Source organism: Melanerpes formicivorus, unplaced genomic scaffold, assembly GCF_026170545.1.
Source record: "Melanerpes formicivorus ecotype bairdi unplaced genomic scaffold, bMelFor1.0.p_v2 SCAF_102, whole genome shotgun sequence".
Taxonomy (NCBI): domain Eukaryota; kingdom Metazoa; phylum Chordata; class Aves; order Piciformes; family Picidae; genus Melanerpes; species Melanerpes formicivorus.
Window position 1 is genome coordinate 764,750 of NW_027142454.1, and position 25,320 is coordinate 790,069.

Below are 25,320 nucleotides of genomic sequence, written 5' to 3' on the forward strand. Positions count from 1 at the left end.
CGCGGCGCTATAATGATCCCTACGGCGCCGCTGCCGCCACCGCGCTGCCCGCCCGCCCCGCCGCCCCCGGCCCGGCCCCGGCCCCCGGCCCCTCGCCGATAGGGCCGGAGCAGCCCCGCGGGAAGATGAACTACCTGGTGAGAGCCGCCGCCGGGAACGGGGCGGGGGGAAAGCCGGGGACGGATGGGCGGGGGGGTCCCCCCACCCCGGGTAACAGCTCACGGGAGGCTCTCCCCGGTGTGGAGGAGGAGGAAGGCCGTAGCCCGGCCCCCTGCGATCAGTCACAGCCACCGCCGGGGCGACCGATCTCCCTCGTGTGACCTTGGCCCAGTCAAGGGGCGGTGAGGCCTTGTCCCGGAGCCTCCCTGCCCGGTGGGAGACGGTGCACCGGGACCCCTGGGGGATACCCCACCGGGGCCTCTGCGGGGCCTCCCCGCCCGGCGAGCCGGGCGCTGGCAGCGGGCAGGGAGCTGGGGCGGAGGCATCAGCAGGCAGCCCAGGCCGCCCTGCCCGGCCGCGGCGGTCCGGTCCCGCCATCCCAGGCGGCGGCGGGAGCCCGGGGCAGGCTGCGGCCTGTCCCACCGCCGCCATGGCACCGGTAAGTCCCGTCGGAGGCCAGGGAGCTCTGGCAGGTGCCCCCGTGGCACGGAGGAGAAGGCGTCGTGGCGCAGCCGGTGTCCGCCACGGGGACACGGAAGGGGCCGGGGCCCGGTGGTGGCTAGCGCGGGGATGGCTGCGGCTGACTCACCGCCCTGGCACTTCCTCCCGGGTAGCGGCGGCGGGAAGGGGAGGGAAAGGCAGAGGAGGTCCCCCCCAAACCCGGGAGGTGGAATGGCCCAGCCCCTTCCTAGCACCACCTCCGGGAAGGATGGGTTGAACTCCCGGGCGGAAGGAAAAGGCGGCTGGAAACGGGAGATCGAGGCGGGGAGCCCGGCTGGAGCGGGAGGTCCGGCCGGTGAGCCCAGCTGAGACGGAGCCGTTGAGCTGCTAGGCCCGGCCGGGAACGGGAGCTCCGGCCGGGAACGGGAGCTCCGGCTGGAGCGCCTGGCCGGAGCGGAGCCCCACCGGAGCAAGGGGATCCGACCGGTGGGGCTGAGCCGAGCAGCGGGATCAGGCCGGTGGGACCCCACTGAGCACAGCCCCCCGCATCCTCTCTCCCGCGGGGCTCTGTGGCCGCCCCGGGCACCGGGATGACTCCGCAGCGGCCGGCGGGGCCCGGCTCACCGGCCCGGCGCGGGGCTCTCTCGCAGAACGTGTTGGCCAAGGCGCTGTACGACAACGTGGCCGAGTCGCCGGACGAGCTCTCCTTCCGCAAAGGCGACATCATGACGGTGCTGGAGCGCAACACGCAGGGGCTGGACGGCTGGTGGCTCTGCTCGCTCCATGGCCGGCAGGGCATCGTTCCCGGGAACCGCCTCAAGATCCTGGTGGGGATGTACGACAAGAAGCAGCAGCAGCAGCAGCAGCAAGCGGCCGGCCCAGCGCAGGGGCAGACACCGCTGCAGGCGCCGGTGCCCCAACCGGCTCTGCCCTACCACCACCCAGGGGGCTACACGCCGCTGTCGCCTGCCTCGCAGTACACACCCATGCACCCTGCTTATGCCCCCCAAGGAGACAACGTCTACCTGATGCCAGGCCCCAACAAGGGACAGCAGGGTCTCTACCCGGGCTCAGCACCTGCTGGACAGTTTCCTCCTGCCCCGACTAAGCAGCCGCCCACCTACCCGAAGCAGACCCCTCCCCATGCCTTCCCCAGCCCCGGCCAGGACATCTACCAGGTGCCCCCCTCCTTGGGCCAAGCTGCCGAGGCATACCCCGGGGGCTCTGCCAGCCCCCCCCAGGATGTCTACCAAGTTCCTCCTTCAGCTGGGCAGGCTCAAGACATCTACCAGGTGCCCCCATCGTTGGATATGAGGAGCTGGGAAGGGCACAAGCCCCAGGGAAAGGTAGGATGGGGGTCTTTCAGGGGGTGGCAGTGTGGCTGTGGGGTGCTTTGCAGTCCATGGTGGGGAGTGCCCGGGCTGTGGGACTTTGGCTTACCTGCCCACCACTGTCTCTTGGAGTGGGAAATCCTGGTGCCCATCCCAGGGGGCTGTGTGGGCATCCTTCCCCATGCTGCTGGCATGAGTGGGTGCTGTGGGGGGTCTTGTGGTGGTTGAGGTGCCCCAGTTAATGTGAGCTACCCGACTTAAGCCTGGCACAGCATTTGACACTCCAGCCCTCTTGATCTCTCACATGGGCTCTGCTGGTGTCCCCAAGGGTTCCTGAGGTGGGTGGAGGGTAACCCAAGAGCTGCTTGGAGGTGCCTGCTGGCTGGATCTTGCGGCTGTAGCAGAGCCTGTGGTGCCCAGCATGGTGCTGTGATGTTTCCTTCCACCTGGGAGCATGGGCAGGGGCAGGCTACCGGTGCCAGCAGGAACCTGCCAGTGCTTCACGGTTGGCTTTACTGGAGGTGGGGGAAGTGGGCAGGCTGGGGGCTCGCCCGCATAGGGACCCTGTCCAGGAAAGCCTAATGGCTGCATCCTGGACTCTGGGCTGCTCCCAGCTCTGCCCGCCCGCAACTACACAGGCACACATCCCCCCCGTCCTGGGCATCGTGTTTTCCAGGAAGGCTACCCTGACTCACGGCCCTGGGAAGCACCCAGGGAGGTGACAGGAGGGGGAGGGCGGGGGCGGGTCTGCCAAATCACGGCCTGGACACAGACAATGTCCTAAAGGGAAGCACCTCTGGGCAGGGTGCCATGACCTGCTGGTTTGGTTTGACCCGCAGGGGAGGGGAAGGTTGGGCACCCTGCGGGCGTCGGCAGATCCCTGCCCACGTCTGGGTGCCCGGCTCGGTCCCTGCCTTCTGCACGCCGTGGCCGTGCGGGCCGGGCTTTGTCTGCCGCCGAGGCTCGCCGCTATAAATAACCGGTGAGATCATCCCCCGGCACCGGGAGCAGCCCGCACGCCGGCCAGGGAGCGCCCCCCGGTGGGCAGCAGTGTGCCCGGTACCGGACAGCTTGCTCGTGGGTTCCAGCCTCTGACCTCTCTTTCTCTCTCTCACGCTCCCTCGCTGGATTTTGGGGGGGGGCTTCTCAGTGGTCCCTACCTCATCTCCCTTTCCCTCTTGCCAGGTGCTGGTGCCCACCCGTGTGGGGCAAGTGTACGTCTATGACTCGCCCAAGGGTGAGCAGGAGGAGTACGACTTCCCTCGCCACCTCCTCCCTGCTGGCTCCCAGGAGATCTATGATGTGCCACCTGTCCGAGGAGGGGTCACAAGCCAGTTCAGCCAGGAGGTGAGGCTGGGGAGGGGAGGGGGCAGAAAGAGGGTCCTGGAGGTGCTCTGTCACAGCTTGGGATCCAAACCTGGTCAGGTGATAATTGTGAAGGAATTGTTGGCAGTGAGGGTGGGGAGACCCTGGAACAGTTTGCCCAGGAAGGTTGTGGCTGCCCTCTCCCTGGAGGTGTTCAAGGCCAGGTTGGATGAGGCCTTTGAGCAACCTGGGCTGGTGGGAAGTGTCCCTGCCCATGTGGGCTGGTTGGAACTAGATGGTCTTTAAGGTCCCTTCCAACCCAGACTATTTTATGATTCTGAGTTACACCTAAAGCTGTGCACATTGAGCTTCAGGGCTGCTTCTGGTACTTCCATCCTTCCCAGCCAGTCCCTGGGAGGGGGTGGGTGCCCATGCCATCCCTGACACACCATCCTCTGTCCTCTCCTCTAGGTCTATGACACCCCTCCCATGGCAGTGAAGGGTCCCAACGGGCAGGATCCAGGGCAGGAGATCTATGATGTGCCCCCCAGCGTGGAAAAGAACCTGCATCAAACTGTAAGTGCTGCTGGGAAGCTGACAGCTCCTGCAGGCAAGACAGATACTCATTATGGTGCCAACAGCCTTCCCAGGCACATGGTGGTGTCCCTGGCACTGGCGGCTTTCCAGAAGCAAGGGGATAAGGGGATGGGGTGCTAGATAATCTCATCTAAAGACTGAGGCTGGATGATCTTTCAAAGCCCCTTCCAATCTGGGCTGTACTGGGATTTTGTGATTCCTGTCCCAAAAGGCACCTGGGAGGCTAGAGGTGCTGCAGCAGGGCTGTGCCAGCCTTCTGGGGTACAGGGGCAGCTCTGGGGTGCTCTGCTCTATGCTGGGGCTCACCCAGTGCCATCCTGCATGCAGCACAGGGCTGGTTGTGCTGAGGCTGCCTTCTGCTGCCCCTGCAGGTGTACGACGTGCCCCCCTCGGTCAGCAAGGATGTGCCAGACGGCCCAGCGCGGGAGGAGACCTACGACGTGCCCCCTGCCTTTGCCAAGCAGAAAGCCTCTCGCCACCCTCTCATCCTGGCCCAGCAGGAGCCCTACCTGCCCGAGGATGTCTATGACGTGCCGCCAGCAGCCGGGAAAGGCGCCCCTGAGCCGCCAGCCTCCCACGAGATCTACGATGTGCCCCCCAGCCTCAAGAAGCTGGGTGGCTCCTCCTTCCCTTCCCAGGAGGTGTACGACGTGCCTCGGGACCTGCACGCCCCGGGCAAGGGCTCCCTGGACACGGAGGGGGAGTACATCTACGATGTCCCGCCGCAAGTGGACCGTGAGGCCAAGGGCACAGACACCAAGCGCCTCTCGGCCTCCAGCACGGGCAGCACCCGCAGCAACATCTCCACCTCCTCGCTGGACGTGGTGCCTGTGAAGGAGCCGGCCAAGGTGGCTGGCAAGGAGTTCTCCCTGGACTTGGACGCCGCCATGGAGATGCTGGGCAAGCTCCAGCACAGCGTCAGCGGCGCCGTCTCCTACCTCATGTCCTTCATCGGTGCCAACTGGCGCAACCCCGAGCACATGGAGGCCAACGCCGCCAGCATCCGAGGGGCAGCCGAGGGTGTCCGGACGGCCCTCCGGGACCTGCTGGAGTTTGCCCGGGGGGCGGTGGGCAACGCTGCCCAGGCCTCTGACCGTTCCCTCTACACCAAGCTCAGCAAGCAGCTGCAGAAGATGGAGGAGGTCTACCAGGCCCTGGTGCGGCACGGCCAAGCGCTGGATGCTTGCCACTGGGTCCCGAGCGCCCTGGCTGGGGGCAAGGCGGGCACAGACGACCTGGAGCACTTCATCATGCACTCGCGGGGCATCCCCGACGACACCAAGCAGCTGGCCTCCTTCCTGCACGGCAACGCCTCCCTGCTCTTCAAACGGACAAAGGTGACGGGGGAGGGTGGCGGCCACGGGCCCCCTCACCCCTCTGACAAGGCCAGCAGCATCCAGTCACGACCCCTGCCCTCCCCGCCCAAGCTGCTGGCCCAGGAGTCACCCGACGGGCCCTACGAGAACAGTGAGAGCGGCTGGATGGAGGATTACGACTACGTCCATCTCCAGGTGGGCATGGGCCAGGGGGGAGAGGGGGTTTGGGCCTCTGGCTCTCCCCACCGCGGGGGGATTGGGCAGCTCTGACTGTGGTGGTGCTTCTGCCACCCACCTCTTGCTTTAACCCTCCAGCCTGAGGTCTCTCTGGGCACCTAATGCGTCCCAGAGCGGGTTTGGGCTCACTCCCAGCGGGGCTGGTGTTGCTGACCTCCTGTCATGCCCCTTCCTTCACTACAGGGCAAGGAGGAGTTTGAGAAGACTCAGAAGGAGCTGCTGGAGAAAGGCAACATCATCCGGCAGAGCAAGGACCAGCTGGAGCACCAACAGGTAGAGCAGTTGGCAGGGGTGGGTGCTGCTGGGCACAGCTCCTAGGCTGGGCAGCAGAGTTTTGGTTTCTGCTCCCCTTGTACCCTCTGCCATTGGTCTGGACCATATTCTCTTCTTGTGTGGCTGTCCCCATGATAGGTTCACAGAATCCCAGCAGAGTGGGGGTTGGAAGGGACCTCTGGAGATCATCCAGCCCAACCCCCCTGCTAAAGCAGGGCACCCACAGCTGCTTGCCCAGGAGCACAATGGCTGGGGAGGTTGGAAGCTCTGCAGAGGAGACTCCACAGCCTCTCTGGGCAGCCTGCTCCAGGGCTTTTGCACCCTCACACCAGTGAAGTTTCTCCTCCTGTTCAGATGGAACCTCCTGGGCTCCATTTTGTGCCCATTGTCCCTTGTCCTGGGCACCACTGAGCAGACTCTGGCCCCATCCTCTTGCCTCCCACCCGTTAGCTCTCGCTGAGCATTGCTCAGATCCCCTCTGGGGCTGCTCTTCTCCAGGCTTAATGGCCCCAGGGCTCTCAGCCTTTGCCCCTCACAGAGATGCTCCAGGCCCCTCAGCAGCTTTGTCGTCTCCACTGAACTCTCTCCAGTAGTTCCCTGTCTCTCTTGATCTGGACACAATACTCCAGATGTGACCTCACTAGGGTAGTGTAGGTGGGGAGGAGAGCCTTCCCCCTCCACCTGTTGACCATTGGCATTCTTGGCCACAAGGGCACATTTCTGGCTCATGGGCCACTTCTTGTCCCTCAGTACTCCCAGGTCCTTCTCCGTAAAGCTGCTTCCCCCACACCCCAGCTGCAGGAGGCTATTGCCCCCACCCCAGCTGCAGGACCCCACACTTTTCCTTGTTGAACTTCCTGAGGTTCCTCACCTCCCATGCCATGTTGTGCCAGTGGAGTGGGGCATCGATGCCTTGCTCCTGGTGAGTCTGGGCTGTCTGGCCTGGGGCTGTCCCTGTCCCTTGCTGTGTTTCCCGGGGCTGGGGGCCGCGGCCGTTGGTGGCAGGGAGGGGAGCAGGTGCTGGCGCCAGGGCTGCCCCTGCCTGATGCCATGTCCCTCCTGCAGCTGAAGCAGCTGGAGCGGCTGGAGCAGGAGGTGTCTCGCCCCATCGACAACGACCTGGCCAACTGGAGGCCCCCTCAGCACTACAGCCCGGCGCGGGGCGGGGGCAGCCTGTGCGCCGCCGACCGCCAGCTGCTCCTCTTCTACCTGGAGCAGTGCGAGGCCAACCTCACCACCCTCACCAACGCCGTCGACGCCTTCCTCACCGCCGTCAGCGCCAACCAGCCCCCCAAGATCTTCGTGGCCCACAGCAAGTTTGTCATCCTCAGCGCCCACAAGCTGGTCTTCATCGGGGACACGCTGTCCCGCCAGGCCAAGGCCCAGGAAGTGCAGCACAAGGTGATGCACTACAGCAACCTCCTCTGCGAGATGCTCAAGGAGATCGTGGTGACCACCAAGGCTGCTGCCCTCCACTACCCTTCCCCCACCGCCTCCAAGGACATGGTGGAGCGCGTCAAGGACCTCGCCAACAGCACGCAGCAGTTCAGGATGGTGCTGGGCCAGTTGGCGGCCATGTGATGGCCCTGGGCTGATGTCCCCTCCCCACGGCCTCCTGCCCTGTACCCTGAGACTCGTCCTCCTCTGCCAGAGGCCTCTCTGCCTGGTGCAAGCAGACCTGTACATAGAGACTCCCGTGCACACCGGGCACCTGGGCCTTTGGTGGGAGAGGGGGGCTGTGGCCATTGTCCTCCTTCCTCCCTCTGGCTGGGGGCCAGGATTGGTTTTGGAGCCATACCCATCATGAAGCGAAGCTGGGAGGTGGATTCGTGCCTGCTCCATCCCTGCTCTCCTCTCTCAGTATGAAACTGGCTGCCAGGCCTGGCCCGGAGGCCCTGGGACCGTAGAACCTGTGGAGCTTCACCCTCGGGCAGGGATGTGCTGGCAACTTGGGGCCATGCTGCAGATGCTCTGCTCCTGCAGGGTCCAAGGGTGGGGAAAGCCACAGGGGGGCAAGGAGGGGTTGTGCTGTCCCTCTGCGCACCAGGGGCCGCACAGAAGTGTCCCCGAGGGGGGAGGGGTGAGGAGGGGGCGGGGGGGAAGGAGGGGTGGGAGCTGCGTGTTCCTGCGTCGTGGGTTGTGCTGCTCTACCCCCCTGGAGCTGCAATGTGAACCCAAACTGGTGCCTTCTGAACACAGGGGAAGCTTCTGCTGCTTCCCAAAGCTATGGAGTCGCAGCCCCCCCCAGACTCAGCCCCCTGCCCCCCCCCAGCATAAAGATTTGCCTAGAAACGCCCCCAGCTCCTGGCTATCTGTGTCTGCCTGCTGGGGGGAGGGACCACCTGGGGAGGGGTTGTGGGGGAGGGGCTGTGGCACATGGAGATGGGTGGGGGTTCCTGACCCACAGGTGTAGGAATGAGAGGGTTTAGGGAGAAAGGATAGGTAGCAATGGGGTCAGTCTGGCCCAGATGCCCCCCTCCCCACCATCTTGGAGCCAGTGTCCCCTTGGACCACCTTGCCAGGGCTGATGAGTTTGTGGAGGTTTGGCACATCCTTGATGCTGTGCTGGGTCTCCAGCCCTCCTGGTGAAGGGGTGGAGGCGTAGGCCTTAGGCTGGGTCTTGGCTGTTGAAGAGGAGGAGATGGTGGAAGTTGCCACCACTAGCATACCCCCTGTGGCAGTGCACAATAGTGGTGCCCGTGGCCACCAGGGAGAAGTCTTTGGGCCTTTGCTTCCCTGTGGTGTCCATGGGGGCTCAGGTGAAAGGAGACACCACCCTGGCATGGGGGCATCAATGCAATGAGGCATGCCCAGGCAGTGAAGCCACCACCCCCAACCCAAGGCAATGGCTGCTAAGGTGCTGATGCTATGCTTGAGGCTGTACTGGTGCCAGCTGCTGCACCTGCAACGTGTTTGGGGGGGCCATACCATGCTGCTGAGGTGGGGCACAGCTGGGGACAGGACAGCACAGGACTATGGCCCATCACAGAGCCTTCCCCTCCCCTAGACCCTTCCCTCTTCCCAGGGCCTGACCCGTCACCAGACCCTTCCTCCCCAATGTCCCATACCCATGGCCCTTCACCTCCCCATGACCCTTTCCCTCCCCATTGCTATCCTCACTTATGCTCCCTCCCCAAACCAGAACCTTCCTCTCCACAAACCCTTCTCAAGTCTTCCCACCCCTGGTCCTGCTCCTCCCCATGGCCCTTCCCCTCCCTGAACTCTTTCCGTAGCCCCTCCCCACGCCAGCCCTTCCCAGGGGTCCCAGCCCTGCACCCACTTGTGCATGGACTTGTCCTTCCTGTGCTGCTCCTGCACCACTGTGGCCATGTTGGGCAGCCCCACCACGGCCCTCAGCGCCCCCACGAAGTCGGGGGGCAGCGGCTGCGGGGGGGGCAGACAGGAGAGGGACCCCAGGGCGAGGACAGGGCTGGGGGCCATGCAGCTGGGACCCTCACAAACAGCGATCCATGGACTCACAGCATCACTAAGGGTGGAAGACACCTCGAGGATCCTTGAGTCCAACCTGTCACCACAGACCCATGACCAGACCATGGCACCAAGTGCCACATCCAATCCCCTCTTGAATGCCTTCAGGGATGGGGACTCCACCACCTCCCTGGGCAGCACATCCCAATGACGAACGACTCGCTCGGTGAAGAACTTCCTCCTCACCTCCAGCCTAAACCTCCCCTGGTGTAGCTTGAGACTGTGTCCTCTTGTTCTGGTGCTGCTTGCCTGGGAGAAGAGACCAACCCCCACCTGGCTACAACCTCCCTGCAGGTAGTTGGAGAGAGCAAGAAGGTCTCCCCTGAGCCTCCTCTTCTCCAGGCTAAACAACCCCAGCTCCCTCAGCCTCTCCTCACAGGGCTGTGCCCCAGACCCCTCCCCAGCTTTGTTGCCCTTCTCTGGACACCTTCAAGAGTCTCAATGTCCTTCTTAAACTGAGGGGCCCAGAACTGGACACAGGACTCCAGGTGTGGCCTAACCAAAGCAGAGCACAGGGCACAATGACCTCCCTGCTCCTCCTGGCCACACTATTCCTAATGCAGGCCAGGATGCCTTTGGCCTTCTTGGCCACCTGGGCACACTGCTGGCTCATGTTTAGGCAGCTGTCAATCAGCACCCCCAGGTCCCTCTCTGTTTGGCAGCTCTCAGTCACTCTGACCCCAGCCTGTAGCTCTGCATGGGGTTGCTGTGGCCAAAGTGCAGCACCTGGCACTTGGACTTGTTGAATGCCATCCTGTTGGACTCTGCCCATCTGTCCAGTCTGTTGAGGTCCCTCTGCAGAGCCTTTCCGCCCTCTAACTGACCAACATCTGCTCCTAACTTGGTGTCACCTGCAAATTTGCTGATGACTCAATCCCCTCCTCCAGATCATCAATGAAGATGTTAAAGAGGCTGGAGCCCAACACTGATCCCTGGGGCACACCACTGGTGCCTGGCTGCCAGCTGGCTGTGGCACCATTCACCACCACTCTCTGGGCTCAGCCTCCAGCCAGTTCCTAACCCAGCACAGAGAGCTGCTGTCCAAGCCATGAGCTGACAGCTTAGCCAGCAGTTTGCTGTGGGGGACGGTGTCAAAGGCCTTGCTGAAGTCCAGGCAGACCACATCCACAGGCCTCCCCACATCCACCAGGCGGGTCACTGATCATAGAAGGAGATCAGGTTGGAGAGGCAGGACCTGCCCTTCCTGAATCCATGTTGGCTGGACCTGAGCCCTTGGCCATCCTTCAGGTGCACAGTGATTGCTGCCAGGATGATCTACTCCTGTCCCTCGCTGCCACCCAGTCCCTTCCGACCCCACAGCACCCCCAGTCTGGCCCCACCTTGGATCAGCAGCTCTGGCACCCCAGCACCCACCCCCCCAGACCCAACACCCTCTGCAGAGCCATGGTGGGGACAGGCTGAGCCAGGACCAGCGCCAGGAACAGCCCCTCCTGCCGACACCACCTCCGGCACCTCAAGGTGGCCCAGGCTGGCACATGGAGCCTCTCTCCGACGCGGATCTTGTGCCTCCAGCACCAGCCGTGGGGGCCCCATGCACGGGCACGGTCCCCACAGCCCACCATGGCCCCATGTGTCCACCCTGCTGGCCCCCGTCCCACCCTGCTGGCCCCACACCTGACCATGGCCCCCAAGCCTGCCCAAGCTCCCACTCCCTGCCCAGGTGTGCCCAGGGCAGTTCACCTGTCCCACACCTGCCTCCTGCCCACACACCTGCTCTACAGCCCCATCTCCCTCAGCCTGCTCAGCTGCCCCTGCCTCTGCCCAGCTGCCCCTGCCTGCAGCCAAGGGCCCAGCGGAGCCCACATGTGCCCAGGCCTCCTACCCTCTTTGGCCAGGAGTCTCCGAGGCACCAGGCAGGTCTCCCCTGCCTGCTCTGCTTCCTTGCACCTCCACACGTGTCCTCACAGCCGGCCGCAGCTCCCTGACCCCGGGAGACACCCCATGTCCCTGCCCCTCCAGCCTTCTGCCCAGGGGTCCCCATTCCCCCAGCCTCATGGCCCCACCTGGACACCTTTCCCTGCGCCTCCAGCCCCCCCAGCCGCCTCTTCCCACGCCCTCCTCTCTCTCTGGCCTGCTGCTCGCCCCCATTTAACCTCCTGTCCCCAGCTCCTGCTTGCCAGCCGCTTCTCCCTATGCCCAGAGAGCCGCCCCTGCACCCCCCCCGGGCCCCTCTCCCCAGCCCTGTGTCGCCAGCCGCCTGCCAGCCCCTGCCCCCTCCCCGTCCATCCCGCAGCCACAGTCGGGACACAGCAGGGCGGGTGGCAGCGTTTATTGCCGGCCTCAGTTGGCCTCCAGGATGGAATCGATCCAGCCGCGCAGCTCGGTGACACGGGCGTAGACGCCGGGCACCTGGGGGTCGCAGGTGGCGCTGCCCCAGGAGACGATGCCCACCAGGGTCCAGGCGCCGTCCTTCTGGCACACCAGCGGGCCGCCGGAGTCGCCCTGCGGGCAGAGAGTGAGGGCAGGGCGGGGGCAGCACGGGGGGCAGGGCGGCGCGGGGGGCAGGGCGGCGCGGGGGCACCTACCATGCAGGAGGTGGCACCGTCAGCGCCGGCGCAGAGCATGGAGCTGAGGATGCGGAAGCCCCAGAACTGTTTGCACTGATCGTTGGTGAGCAGGGGCAGGGCCACCTGCTGCAGCACCGCGGGGGTGTTGGAGGCTGCGGGACAGGCCAGGGGTCAGCCGCGGCCACGCTCAGCGGGGCACAGGGACAGGGCTGGGGACTGGGCTGCGGGTGGGGATGGGGAGAAGGCTGGGGGAGGGAAGGAGCACAGGGATGGGGTGGGAGTGAGGATGCAGAGAGGGAGTGGGGATGGGGACAGGAAGCAGCACACTGACAGAGATGGGGATGAGGACAGGGAAAGGGCCAGGGATCGGGACAGGGATGGGAATGGGGACAGGCACGGGAACGGGGACAGAGACTGGGATGGGGTTGTGGGCAAGTAGGAACAGGAGGACAAGGAGGGATGGGGATGGGGATGGAGATGAGGAAGGAAGAGGGTCAGATACAGGGACTGGGGGTGAGGATTAGGATGGGGTTTGGGCGTGAGGATGAGCATGAGGATGAGCATGAGGACTAGAGATAGGGCTAAGGCCAGGGATGAGACTGGGAGCTGAGGAGGAGAGTGAGAATGGTGAAGGGGCCGAGGATGGGCACAGACAACTGGAAGCAGTAGGAACCCAGCTGGGAGCACTGGGAGGGAACTGGGAGACAACTGGGAGAGAAGTGGGAGCACTGGGAGTATCTCTTAGTAACCCCCAGTGCCCCCCTGAGCCCCTCCAGATTGCCCCAGAGTCTTGCCACAGCCTCCAAGTACTTCCCAGTGCCACTCAGAGCCCTTCCCAGTACCTCCCAGTCCCCCAGTGCCCCCTGAACCCCCCCAGTTCCCCCCCAGAATCCTTCCACAGCCTCCCAGTACCTCCCAGCAACTCCCACTCCCCCCTGAGCCCCGCCATTTCCCTCCCAGACTCCTTCCACAGCCTCCCAGTCCTTCCCAGTACTGTCCAGAGCCATACCTGCACTATGTGGTGTCAGTCCTGAGCCCTGGGAGACAACTGGAAGCAGTAGGAACCCAACTGGGAGGAATTGGTAGAGAACTGGGAGCAGCCCCCTGCTACCCCCCAGAGTCCTTCCACTGCCTCCCAGCACTTCCCAGTACGTCCCAGTTTCCCCCACTTCCCCCCCCAGAGTCATTCCACTGCCTCCCAGTACCCCCAGGTACTCTCTTCAGGTCTCCCTTCAGCCTCCTTTTCTCCAGACTGCACAGCCCAGGCCCCTCAGCTGCTCCTCAGCCCTGTTCTCCAGACCCTTCCCCATTATGAACAACATAATGTAAGGGGAGAGTGTGGAAATCAGTTTGTTGGCTAAAGAAGATGGAAGTGTACTGTAGGACTAGGGATATAATCCCATGCTCCCTGCTGAAGTGTTTACATTGTCCTTTAGTAATGAGTACTCCTAAAATAACTTTTGGGTAGCTGATATCTGAACAGAAAGAGAGCTTTAGGTTGAAGCAGAGGGAGCCTGGGTAGTGAAAACGTTTTACAGCTTTCAGGATAAAAGAAATCTTGACCTCATCATGGAGCTCTTCCCTGGAGGCAAGCTGATTGCTGACAGAGGATGTTGGGCTGGGTTTGTGGGGCCTAGCAGTGATGGTTTTCCAAAGAGGAGCTCCAAGGCCAGCTGCAAGGTTAGGTTTGGATTCTCCTGGGGTCTCAGACAGAACGAGGCTCACGGCTGCAGTGGTCTGGTTTCACAGCTGCGTTTTCTTCTCTCTGCGTGGGTGAGAGGATGACTTCACTAATGAAGAGAGAGACCTTATCAGAAGAGGAGAGTCATCCACAGGAGTATGACAGCAGAGCTCTGTCTGCTGGGTGCGAGGGGAAGGGCTGTGCATGTGAAGTGCCTGCGCTCGAAACCCCCCAGCCTGCAGCTGAGGCCATGCAGAGTGCTGCTCGCAGTAGCTCTGCCATGGCCTCAGAAGGCTGTGCAGCTCTTCAGCCTTCTCTTTTGTTCAAGAACCATCCTTCTGAGGTTTTTTTTTCCCCAGGCTTCATGTGAAACTGTCTGATTTTGGGCTGAGCACAGCTGTAAAGAAGGCTCAGAGACCTGAGCTCTACAGGAACCTTCGCACACAACCCACCAAGTGACTTCTGTGAGTATAAGCTGTCCTTGTTCAACATGGAAATAGCTGAGAGCTGAAGCCAGACCGCACCATAATTCACTTCTGCTGTGGTGAACAAGATTGGTGAGGCTGGTGGCATTTAATGGGACCTGGGAATGCACCTTCCCTGCTGAAGGATGCTTTGAATGAGAAGGGAATTCTTAGTTCTTGGTTCATGTTGGTGTGGTTTTGCTCACGTGTACCTGGACACAAAGAGAGTTTTGTGCCAAAGTCAGCAAGACTCCAGGAGCACTCCTTCAGCAGGGGCATGGTTTTCATGTGCTGACCATCTCAAGAAGCTTTTCATTCAGAGGGAAGTTACTCATCAGCTTGTCTGCAGGTGGGTGTTTTATAGAACAGTAGAGTCGTTTGAGCTGGAAAAGACCTTTCAGATTCTGAAGTCCAACATCTCACAAGCTCTGCCCAGTCTGGTGCCAAACCCTGTCCTGCAGCATTACATCTCTTTGTCTTTTAAACATCTGCAGGGGTGGGGATTCAACCACTCCCCTGGGGAACCTCTTCCAGTGTGTGAGAACCTTTCAGTGAAGAAGTTTCCTTAACAGGCAACCTAAACATCCCTTGATACAACTTGAGGCCATTTCCTGACCGGGGCGGGGGGGAGGATGACAGTGAACACCAGAGTGAGACCCCAACAGCCAAGACCCCACAATTCCACCGGACACCAGATGAAGGGGGGACCACACTGAGCCCATCAAAGGGTTTAATTGATGAGAGCAACAGACAGAAGAGATTGGTGATTGCCAGAGATAAATGCACTGACTGCAAAGTGATCTTGGGGTCGTTAGTCCTGGCGGAGGTGCTCGGAGATGCAGAGCTGTGCAACAGCTCTCAGAGAGAAGAGAACGGCAACAAAGCTCAGCCGTGTGCTGAAGGTGCAAACCTTACCCAGAAGGCTGTCCCCAGACCAGGGTGATAAAAAGGAGAGCGGCCCCGCAGCTCTCCTTCCATGATGCCACGTGGGGGTGGGCGAGGATGCAGCAGAGGAGCAGTGAGGGAGGGGTGGGGGTAGCCTCCCAAAAAGGCTGCTTGCAGCCCTGCATGTTTGAAATGCCTGAACGTTCTTGGAAGGGAGGGAAAGCCCTGGGAAAGTGTGAGTGTCAGAGGAAAAGCTGTGCTGTTTATCGAGAGATTGCAGAAGGGAAGTGACTTGTGTGCAGCAAGGCTTTGACATGACCCTCTCTGGATCGCCTCTGTTACCAAGAAAGGCTTCCAGGAGAGAAAAGCACATCCTGAGCAGAGCCACAGGGGGTTTGAACCAGAACTAGAAGTATTCAGTATTCAAGAGGGGATTGGATGTGGCACTTGGAGCCATGGTTTAGTAGCCATGAGGTGTTGGGTGACAGGTTGGACTTGATGATCTCTGAGGTCTTTTCAAACCTTGTTGATTCCATGATTCTATCTTCCTTTTGCCTCCCACAAGGCAAATGAAGGCACACAGAAGATGATTCAAACTAAACCCTTCTCTTTCTAGCACTCAGTGCCCCACCTTTGCTCTTCCCTCACACACTGACAGTGATGGACACCACTGGGCTGAACCAGCTCCATATATGTGAGCTGCATTCTGCTGTGGCCCTGCATGGGCACAAAGCTGACTTCAGTGGAAGCAGCACAGAAGAACCATTTTGATCCACTGAGCACAGCCAACAGCTTAAAGAAAGCCAAGAGCCAAAGCAGTTTGGAGTGCCAGAGAGAACCAATCCTCATCAACCAAGCCTCAAGAAGCACAGCCAGCAGGTCAAGGGAGGTGATTCTCCCCCTCTACTCTGCTCTGGTGAGACCCCACCTGCAGTACTGTGTCCAGTTCTGAAGCCTCTATTACAGGAAGGATCTGGAGGTGCTGGAGCATGTCCAGAGAAGGGCCATGAGGATGAGCAGAGAGCTGGAGCAGCTCTCCTATGTCACCTGTGTCTGTCTCGATTAAAACAGTGGGTTGTCTTTTGTGTGTGCTCCTGGTGTGTTGTTTTTTCATTGAATGGAAAAAGCCCTGCAGGGAGCCCAGCTGAGCTGCACCCCAGGCACAGGTGCAGGAGCAGCCCTGGACCTGCTGAGTGTTGGGGGGTCCGTTACGAGGATCTGCTGTCATCTAAAATGGGCCTGGGGGGAGGAAAGGGGAATTTGGGGGCATCTGAAGAGTTCTGGGGGCCTGTGGAGGGTCTCCTGGGGGCTCCCACAAGGTCTCTGGAGGGTCCCGAAGGAGTTGGGGTGGGGGGTGGGTGGGGAGAGCTGCGTCTCAGTGTGGTTTTGGGGTCTCTGTGTCAGGACCCCCCACTATCTGGGTTGCTGGGCGGCATTGCTGGGGTCTCGGCTTCCCCAGCGCCATGGACTCGGCTGTTCACTGCTGCCCCCTCGTGGGCACGGCCAGGGACTGCTTGCTGCCACCTGCTGCTGCTGAGCGCGAGTGGCCTCTGAAGGGGCTTTGGAGGCAGGGAAAGGTATTCCTGGGGCGTCTCAAGGGGTTTTGTGGGCATCTAGAGGGGTGTGGGGGCCTCTGGAGGGTGTCTCGGGGGCTCCCGGCAGGTCTCTGGAGAGTCCTGAAGGAGCTGGGGGGGAGGAGTGTGGGGGGGCTGCGAGGGTCAGGGGTCTCTGTGGGGTGCCAGGTTTTGGGAACCAGCAGGACCTGGGGAGGTCTCTCTCTGGATTTTGGTGTCCCTGCAGCCCCGGGACCCCCCAGCTTCGTCTCCCCCTGCATCTGCAGTTGAGCTGGGGGCACCTCAAGGGCTTTTGAGGGTGACAAAGGAGGTCTGGAGCCATGTAACCAGGCCTGGGAGCACTAAGATGGCACTGCCCTGCCCGCGGCGCTCCCGCTGCCTCCTGCCCTCCCCAAGATGGCGCCGCCCTCACAAAGATGGCTACCCTCAGCGAAATGGCTCCGCCCTCGCCCCGGCGGCTCCGCCCTCGCCCCGGCGGCTCCGCCCTCAGCAGCGTGGTGCCCCCCGGCTCTGCCCTGTCCCCTCCGCTCGCTCTGCTCGGCAGCAGGGCATTGCCAGCCTCTGCTGCTCTCTCGGGTTGCTCTGTTACAGCTGCAGGACTCTGCTGTGGGTCTGCGAGTGGGGGGCAGCGGCGGGGGCGGCGAGAAGCGGCAGTGGCGGACATGGGGTGATGGGAAGCTGCAGGGGGCGGTGAGGGGTGACCGGGAAACGGAGGGGGGGGTGGGGGTGGGGGACCGGGAAGTGGCGGGGGGCGGCAGGGTCCGGCGGGCCAGCGGCACCGGCAAGGGGTGGAGCGGGTTTGCAGTGCTCTGGAGGGGTCTGCTCCCAGTTCACAAGGTGTTCTCCTAGTCTCTCGCAATGCTCCCAGGGTGACCCCAGCGCCCCCCTGTCTCTCGCAGTGCTCCCAGGGTGACCCCAGCGCCCCCCTGTCTCTCACAGTGCTCCCAGGAATTGCGAAATCCCTCTCCAGGGCTCCCAGGAACACTCCCAGGTGAGTGACCTCCTGTCCCACGCAGTGCTGCCAGTAAAGCCAGTCGTGTCCCCCTTTGTTGCAGTCCCTCCCAGTGCCTTCCCAGTCCCTTCCCACTCCCATTCCAGTGCCCTCCCACTTTGTCCCAGTCTTGCTGACAATACAGACTCTTTGTTGCCCATTCAGAATCTGATTCGTCAGTTGGAGAGTCAGAAAGTCATCAGCAAAACTCATTCACCTTTCAACAGTCCAGTGTGGCCTGTGCAGAAGCAGAATGGAGACTGGCGTCTGACGGTAGACTACCGAGCCCTAAATGAAGTGACACCACCTATGAGTGCAGCAGTACCAGACATGATGGAGCTCCAGTATGAGCTGGAATCCGAAGAGGCCAAATGGTATGCTACCATAGACATTGCTAATGCATTTGTCTCTATTCCCACAGCAGAGGAATGCAGGCCTCAGTTTGCTTTCACCTGGAGAGGAATCCAGTACACTTTCAACATGCTGCCAATGGGCTGGATCCACAGCTCAAGCATCTGTCATGCAGTGATCCACGATGCTCTGGAGGAAGGTGGTGCTCCAGAACACATCCAGTTCATCGATGATATCATCCTCTGGGGTAAAACTGCTGAGGAAGTCCTCGAGAAAGGTAACAAAATCATTGACATTCTTCTGGATGCAGGTTTTGCCATCCAGCGAGACAAGCTGAAAGGACCTACCTCAGAGATTCAGTTTCTGGGAGCGCGGTGGCAGGATGGACGCCGACACATTCCAGTGGCCTCCGGAGCTGGGCGATGGGGTCAGGGAGCAGGGTAATGCCCCAGAAATCCATGAGGAATCAGTTCAGGACCTGCTGAGCCACTTGGACACTCACAAGTCCATGGGACCGGATGGGATCCATCCTAGGGTGCTGAGAGAGCTGGCAGATGAGCTGGCCAAGCCGCTCTCCATCATTTTCCTCTAGTCCTGGCTCACTGGTGAGGTCCCAGGTGACTGAAACTGGCCAATGTGGTCCCCATCCACAAGAAGGGTCGGATGGAGGAACCTGGAAACTCCAGGCCTGGCAGCCTGACCTCAGTGCTAGGGAAAGTGATGGAGCAGATTATCCTGGCAGCAATAACTGCGCACCTGAAGGATGGCCAAGGGCTCAGCTCCAGCCAACATGGATTTAGGAAGGGCAGGTCCTGCCTCTCCAACCTGATCTCCTTCTATGATCAGTGACCCGTCTGGTGGGCGTGGGGAGGCCTGCGGATGTGGTCTACCTGGACTTCAGCAAGGCCTTTGACACTGTCCCCCACAGCAAACTGCTGGCTAAGCTGTCAGCCCCTGGCTTGGACCACAACACTCTGTGCTGGGTTAGGAACTGGCTGGAGGCCGAGCCCAGAGAGTGGTGGTGAATGGTGCCACAGCCAGCTGGCAGCCAGGCACCAGTGGCATCCCCCAGGGATCAGTGCTGGGCCCCATCCTCTTTAACATCTTCATTGATGATCTGGATGAGGGCATTGAGTAATCTGCAAATTTGCAGATGACACCAAGTCAGGAGCAGATGTTAGTCAGTCAGAGGGTGGAAAGGCTCTGCAGAGGGACCTCGACCGACTGGACAGATGGGCAGAGTCCAATGGGATGGCATTCAACAAGTCCAAGTGCCAGGTGCTGCACTTTGGCCACAGCAACCCCAGGCAGAGCTACAGGCTGGGGTCAGAGTGGCTGAGAGCTGCCAAACAGAGAGGGACCTGGGGGTGCTGATTGACAGCTGCCTGAACATGAGCCAGCAGTGTGCCCAGGTGGCCAAGAGGGCCAATGGCATCCTGGCCTGCATTAGGAATAGTGTGGCCAGCAGGAGCAGGGAAGTCATTGTGCCCCTGTACTCTGCATTGGTTAGGCCACACCTTGAGTCCTGTGTCCAGTTCTGGGCCCCTCAGTTTAAGAAGGACATCGAAACACTTGAAGGTGTCCAGAGAAGGGCAACAAGGCTGGGGAGAGGCCTTGAGCACAGCCCTGTGAGGAGAGGCTGAGGGAGCTGGGATTGTTTAGCCTGAAGAGGAGGCTCAAGGGAAACCTCATTGCTCTCTCCAACTACCTGAAGCGTAGTTGTAGCCAGGAAGGGGTTGGTCTCTTCTCCCAGGCACCCAGCACCAGAACAAGAGGACACAGTCTCAAGCTGTGCCAGGGGAAGTTTAGGCTGGAGGTGAGGAGAAAGTTCTTCACCAAGCGAGTCGTTCGTCATTGGGATGTGCTGCCCAGGGAGGTGGTGGAGTCCCCGTCCCTGGAGGTGTTCAAGAGGGGATTGGATGTGGCACTTGGTGCCATGGTCTGGTCATGGGGTCTGTGGTGACAGGTTGGCCTCAATGATCTTTGAGGTCTCTTCCAACCTTAGTTATACTGTGATACTGTGATAGATACAGCAGCTTTGGTTCTTCCAGATGTCCAAGGGGGTCTCAAGAATACAGCTGTTTCAAGAATGGTAACAAGGCCTTAATAAGACTGCATGAAAGTAGGGACATAGTGTGAGGACTGGTGGAGGTATCAATGCAAAGCATCAGGAGTAAGAAGCAGGTGTGGGCAAGCATGAAGAGCACCACTCCTGGCAAGCTCCTTTCTCCACACTAGCCACAGCTATCCAAGAATCCAACCCCGCCTCCTACGGTGGGGGTTGGAAGACACCTCTGGAGATCACCCTGCTCAAGCAGGAACATCTCCTGGTGTCCATATCACATTGGTGGCAGTACAGTGAGCATGACCAGGATGCTGGAAGTGGAAAAGGTTGTAGCACCAACAACTACATCTCCCATGTGTCTGAGAGCATCAAGCTCCAGTTCTGGAGGGGACTGAAAGCAGCCACTGCACAACCTCCCCAGACAGCTGGGTGCCATGTACCTGGTGCTTTGCTCTGGAGACTTCTTTCTATTCTGCTGGCTTGGTTACTGACGAGACCCCAAAAGAAGGACAGAAGTGCTACAGCCAGCCCAGCTGCCTGCTGGTGGGATTCTGTATGGTGACAAGGAGGGACAAGCAGATCCATCTCCTGAGGCCAGTGCAGCAGGAGCAAGCCCAGGATAAGCAGTTAGGAGTTGCCATCTCTGTGCCCAGTAAATGCATTGCTGGCAGGAACCACAGAGCTGCCTCTGGTCTCAGTACAGATTCTGCAGCACCAAACACTACAGACACCCTTCTGTTGAACAAGTTCTGCACCATGAGGGTGGTGAAACACTGGAACAGGTTGATCAGGGAGGTGGTTGCAGCCCCATCCCTGGAGATATTCAAGGTGAGGCTGGACAGGGCTCTGGGCAACCTGATCTAGTGGAGGATGTCCCTGCTGACTGCAGGGGGGGTTGGACTGGATGAACTTTGGAGATCCCTTCCAACCCAAGCCATTCTATGATTCTCTCTAGTGGTCACAAAGGTGGGAGGATACTGGGATTGTGGGAGGTAAAGGGAGACCTGGTGGCAGTAAGAAGCTTTCTCAAAACAAGTTTTGCTCTCAGAGCTGCATAGGTTAGAGGCTGCTGTCACAGAGAAGCTGTAATTGGGGCTCTCTGAACCCTGTGAGCCTTCCATCAGCTTTTGTCAAACACCTGCAGGGACAGGATCACAGCACAGCAAGAGGGATCCTTGGGAACAAGATGGTTCTCAGAGGAACAAGAGGAACCAAAAGGAACCTTGATCTAGGGTTAGCAACCTGATCTGCTTAAAGATGTCCCTGCTTGCTGCAGGGATTGGGCAGGCATCTTCAAAGGTCCCTTCCAACCCAAAGCATTCTATGATTCTGTGAACACAATTTGGCTCCCTGAAATAGGAGAGAGGTCCACAAACTGGAATGCATCCAGCAGAGGCCACTAAGATAGTCAGAGTACAAGGTCTGTGAGGCAGATACACCTCCCAGAAACACCTACCCCAGCTACTCCAGAGCCTTCAAATCCAGAGTCAATCCTTCATCTCACTCTGAAGTTCTCCATGTTGCTGTTGGTGTGACTGTTGCCACTCACTGCTTGTGAGGACACTACAACCCCTTGCCTGTGAGGAGAAAAGCCTGGTGATGCAACTCAGCTCCATTAAGCTCTCTCCACTGAAGGACACTTTAACAGGGCTCTAGGTCTAGACTTCCCCAAATGTTCTCAAAGGTCCACTTAACAGGCAAGGTACCAGGCTCAGACTCAAAGCCTGTGCTGGGGCTGCAGTTCACCACCCTTGAAAGCAGATTTTCACCAGGCCCCTGTGAAATGTTGGCCCTCTGAGAAGCCCTTGTTCTGTGCTGAGCTTGAGGAAGGCAAGCGGAGCAGTTGGTGACCAAAGGACATAGCTGGAGTGGGTATGTACCTCTGTAGATGACAGCTCTCTGGTGGTGACTCTGGCCTGGGACCCTCTGAGCATGCAGACAGCAGAGCTGGAAGAGGCTGCAGCATTTCACATGTCCTAGATCACAGCTGGGAAGTGTCTCTTGGGACTGCAGAGTAAGGAACTCTGCCTCTGAGCAGTGTCTGCCTCTGCTGTGGGAGACCTCCTAGGGTCTGAAGTCAGCCCAGCAGAGGAGCAACCCACTAATGGAAGTCCTATAGCCAGGCAATCAGCATTGTAACAGAAGGCCATAGCTGAGTCCTTGGCATGGGAAGCCAGCAGTGTCTGCTGTGGGCCACACAAGCATTACATGGCTTTACTGAAGGACTCTTGGAAAAGGGACACTGAAGGACTGCCCAGATGAAGCAGAGTCTCAGCCCTGAAAGAAGCAGGAGGCACTTCAAATAACAAACCCCCAGCCACTTTTCTAGACATCATTTCTAACCAGCACATGGTCAGGTGTCTAACCATGTCCAAAGATCTCAATTAAGTTTAGTTCTGCCTGGGTTTTAAAAGGACTGCAAGCCAAAGCAAGTCTCAGATGACATGTGGAGTCTCCTTCTTTCCATACCCACCTGGATGTGTTCCTGTCCTGCCCTAAGTGATCCTGTGCTGGCACAGGTGTTGGGACTCACTCTCTGGAGGTCCCTTCCAATCCCTACCATTCTGTGATTCTATGAACCATCCAGGGTTGGCCAAGAACACTCAGAGATCATGAAAAATAACCTGGGAAAACCCAGTCAGCAATCTAATCTAGGAATCAATGGTGAAGCCCACACCTACACCCCACCACACTGAGTCATGGCCACTGCCAGTCAGACCCTAAGCACACCAGGCAGAAACCACGAGGGAGGCCACAAAACCACTTGAAATTAAAAGACCCAAGCAACAGGTATGAGGTAGATATGTCACAGAGAAAAGCCTTTGAGCTCCTCACAATCAGAACCAGGACACCGAGCAGAAGAGCTGGTGAGAAGATGGCAGCAGTGACGGCTGTTGTTATGAATATACTGGTGATTCTGTGATTTGTGTTGAAGGGTGACTGGGGAGCTTGCAGGAGCCTGTTTTGAGGACAAAGGGAGAGCTGTGTATTTTACAGACTTAAACAGAGACAAGTGTGTTTGGCTAATTGGAGACACCAAGGCTGAGGAGAAGCTGTATTAAGATAAACACTCAGTTCTATTCAGAACTGGGGATTTGGTTGCTTTAGCTAAGAAGCCTGGACAACTGAGCAGGCATGAAAGTGGACAGCTTTGAGGATGACTCATTGACTTCATCTTTGGACCCTTGGGAGGACCCTTACCACGCAGAGTGTGCATGAGCAGGGATCTGCACACCTATTCTAAGACTCATATGCCTGCCTTCTGTTTAGCACAAGTTTGTTTATGTAGATGATGTAACTATATAAGACAAAGAAAGCTCTTGTAAAGCTGCTGTGGAGGTGAAGTTTGGGACCTTTGCATGCCCAGCTGGTTGCTTTGCTTGCTTTTATTGCCCTTTATTGCGTTTTTATGGTCTTTTATTGCCAATAAAATTGTGACCAGAAGCTTTTACCTGGAGTCATCTATAACAGCTGCCATTACAGCTGTGATGCCAGTTAGGGACTGGGGCAGGTGGAAAGGGAAAACCAGCTCAAACTAGCACTACTGCTTCAAGTGGAACCCATGGCACACAGCACAGAGAGGGTCTCCATGAGAAGCCAGAGAGACCATCCCATCAGGCAGTTCTTGGCAGCGGAGTGTCCGTGGAACTAGGAGGGCATCTGGGCGGATCTTGTAGCGAAAGATAAATCCAAGTGCAAAACGTCTCTGGGACAGTCAGCAAAGCTTTGCTGTGAGACCAAGTAGGGCATGAAGACAGATGACAGAGTCTTGGCTTAAAAGAACCACAAAGAGAAGGAAGGAAGAAAAGCCCGCAGAGACAAAGATGGTGGTATGACAGTAATGAGAGAGGTCCCACTGCAGCCAGACAGCACCAAGCTGAACAGTGCCCAACTGCAGAGGAAGTCCCCAAATGAGAAAAACAGCCACGTACCAGAGTACTTCCAACCCAAGTACCCATAGTCAGCCCTAGCCTGGGTCTAAGCCATGGAGGACCTGCAGAACCTCTCAGCAGGCCAAGCTCACATACTGCCTCGGGTGCAGCCACGGCACTGGTGGGGCTGGGCAGCCTGGCAGGTCCAACCAAGCTGAAAGGGCTCTGCAGTAGCAGCAAGGCAAGGACAGCAGGCTGTGGAGAGATCCATCACTAGGACAAGCAGCATAGCTGAAAAGCAGGGGATAGAGCTGTTCCCCAGAGCTGAAACAAGCCTTAGATCTGCAAGTGGAATTCTTCTGCTTAGTGCAGTCTGCTGCTGCCTGAGTAGAAGAAAAGCTTTGGGACACAGATCTCCCTCTGCTTTCAACTACCTGAGCTAAGCTAAGCTAAAATCTCTTCCACCTACAAACCTTGTGTTGCCTCTTTTCTTAGGCCACCATGGCTCCAGCATTGCCTCTTACACACTGAATACCTTCACCAAAAGGTAGCAGTAGGTGTTCCCAACCACCAACACCATCTACATGTTCACCACCACAGTCATCTTCTGCAGTGCTGGGACACTTGCACCCCTGCTCTGCTTTCATTTCAGACCTCATCTGCCAGCTGCAGACCAAACCTGCAAGTGCAGAAAATCCTGAGAGCTCTGGGTTACTGCAGAGAGGTTACCACCTTCAGTGGCACACAAGCTCTCTTGCTGTGTGAAGCCCAGGCACAGGGCTTCAACACAATCTGCTCGTCTTTTATTCACCCTTCCAAAACAACCCATGTTCATGAACAGTAGTAAAACAGATGTTGTGTCTGAGCTCTGCAAGGTGCTCCTCAGAACCACTGACTTAAAATCCATCCAAGCAGGTTCACCACTCCTCCCATGCAGCCAGACAGAACCTGGCCTCCAAAGAGCACACTACAAAATGCAGAGCAGTAGCTGCTGAGCCTCACTGGTTATCAGGACACGCTCAGAAACACTCCTGGGCTGATGGTTTGAATGCCAGAATCTGGGGATTCACCCCAGGCCTGCTACACAACACAGCAAGGACACAAGTCCATCTTGCTTGGAGGTTACTCACCCACAGATCCTTCCTGGTTGCTTTTGAGTCTGAAGCTAGAATAGTTTTCTCAGTAATCCTTAAAGGAACATTTCTGCTCCCTTCTGACCAGCTCAGACCTTACAAAGGCAGCACTGACCCCAACCCACAACTTGGTCTTGGCATGTGCCACCTGCAAGGGCAAGCAGTTCCCACCGGTGTTCTGCAGACACTTCCAAGCTTCAGAAGTGCTCATGTGGAGGGGCCAGCAAAAGCCTTACTTTGGAGTCTCAGTGACAGAGTCCTCCTGTATGGACAGAAAGTGGAATCTGTGATTTAACACAACCAGTACAGCACCCACAGATGTCTCTTGCAGACTAAAAGGACCTGCTTCTACCCATGCAGTGGAAGGTATTTCATAGCCATCAGCCCTGTCCCTCTCACTGCTGCAGAGCTGGATTTGTCTGCTTCTACAGTGCAGCTGCTGACGCAGGCAACACCGAGTCTCCTACTCTCCCAGACAAGCCTTTGAGAGCCCTGTGCTCTTAGCAGAGGCACCACCAAGGACCAAGCTCCTCGCTTTTACGTGACCAGGACCTACCTCACCAGGTTCTCCTGGTGTAAGACGTGTGTGGCTGGAACCGAGCCTGCAGGCAATAAATACATCAATGAC

The 25,320-nt window shown here is 58.9% G+C and overlaps 1 protein-coding gene and 1 long non-coding RNA gene across 4 annotated transcripts; both read left to right on the plus strand.

The window, feature by feature from the left end:
• On the plus strand, positions 1-7,959 carry BCAR1 (BCAR1 scaffold protein, Cas family member). Of its 3 annotated transcripts, none has more exons than XM_068166623.1 (7): positions 1-137; positions 1,251-1,946; positions 3,117-3,278; positions 3,708-3,812; positions 4,205-5,344; positions 5,570-5,659; positions 6,725-7,959. In XM_068166623.1, exons 1-7 carry the CDS (start codon positions 126-128, stop codon positions 7,238-7,240), a joined length of 2,721 nt encoding a protein of 906 aa, XP_068022724.1. In that variant the 5' UTR covers positions 1-125; the 3' UTR covers positions 7,241-7,959. The 3 variants fall into 3 exon arrangements, with proteins under 3 accessions (XP_068022724.1, XP_068022725.1, XP_068022723.1); XM_068166624.1 differs by lacking the exon at positions 1-137 and adding an exon at positions 165-598; XM_068166622.1 differs by lacking the exon at positions 1-137 and having other exon boundaries at positions 983-1,946.
• A 5,627-nt stretch (positions 7,960-13,586) lies between these two features.
• Positions 13,587-15,791, plus strand: LOC137455589 (uncharacterized). Its single transcript, XR_010990851.1, has 2 exons — positions 13,587-14,170; positions 15,323-15,791. It is a non-coding gene; the product is annotated as an uncharacterized lncRNA (long non-coding RNA).
• The last annotated feature ends 9,529 nt before the right edge of the window (positions 15,792-25,320 follow it).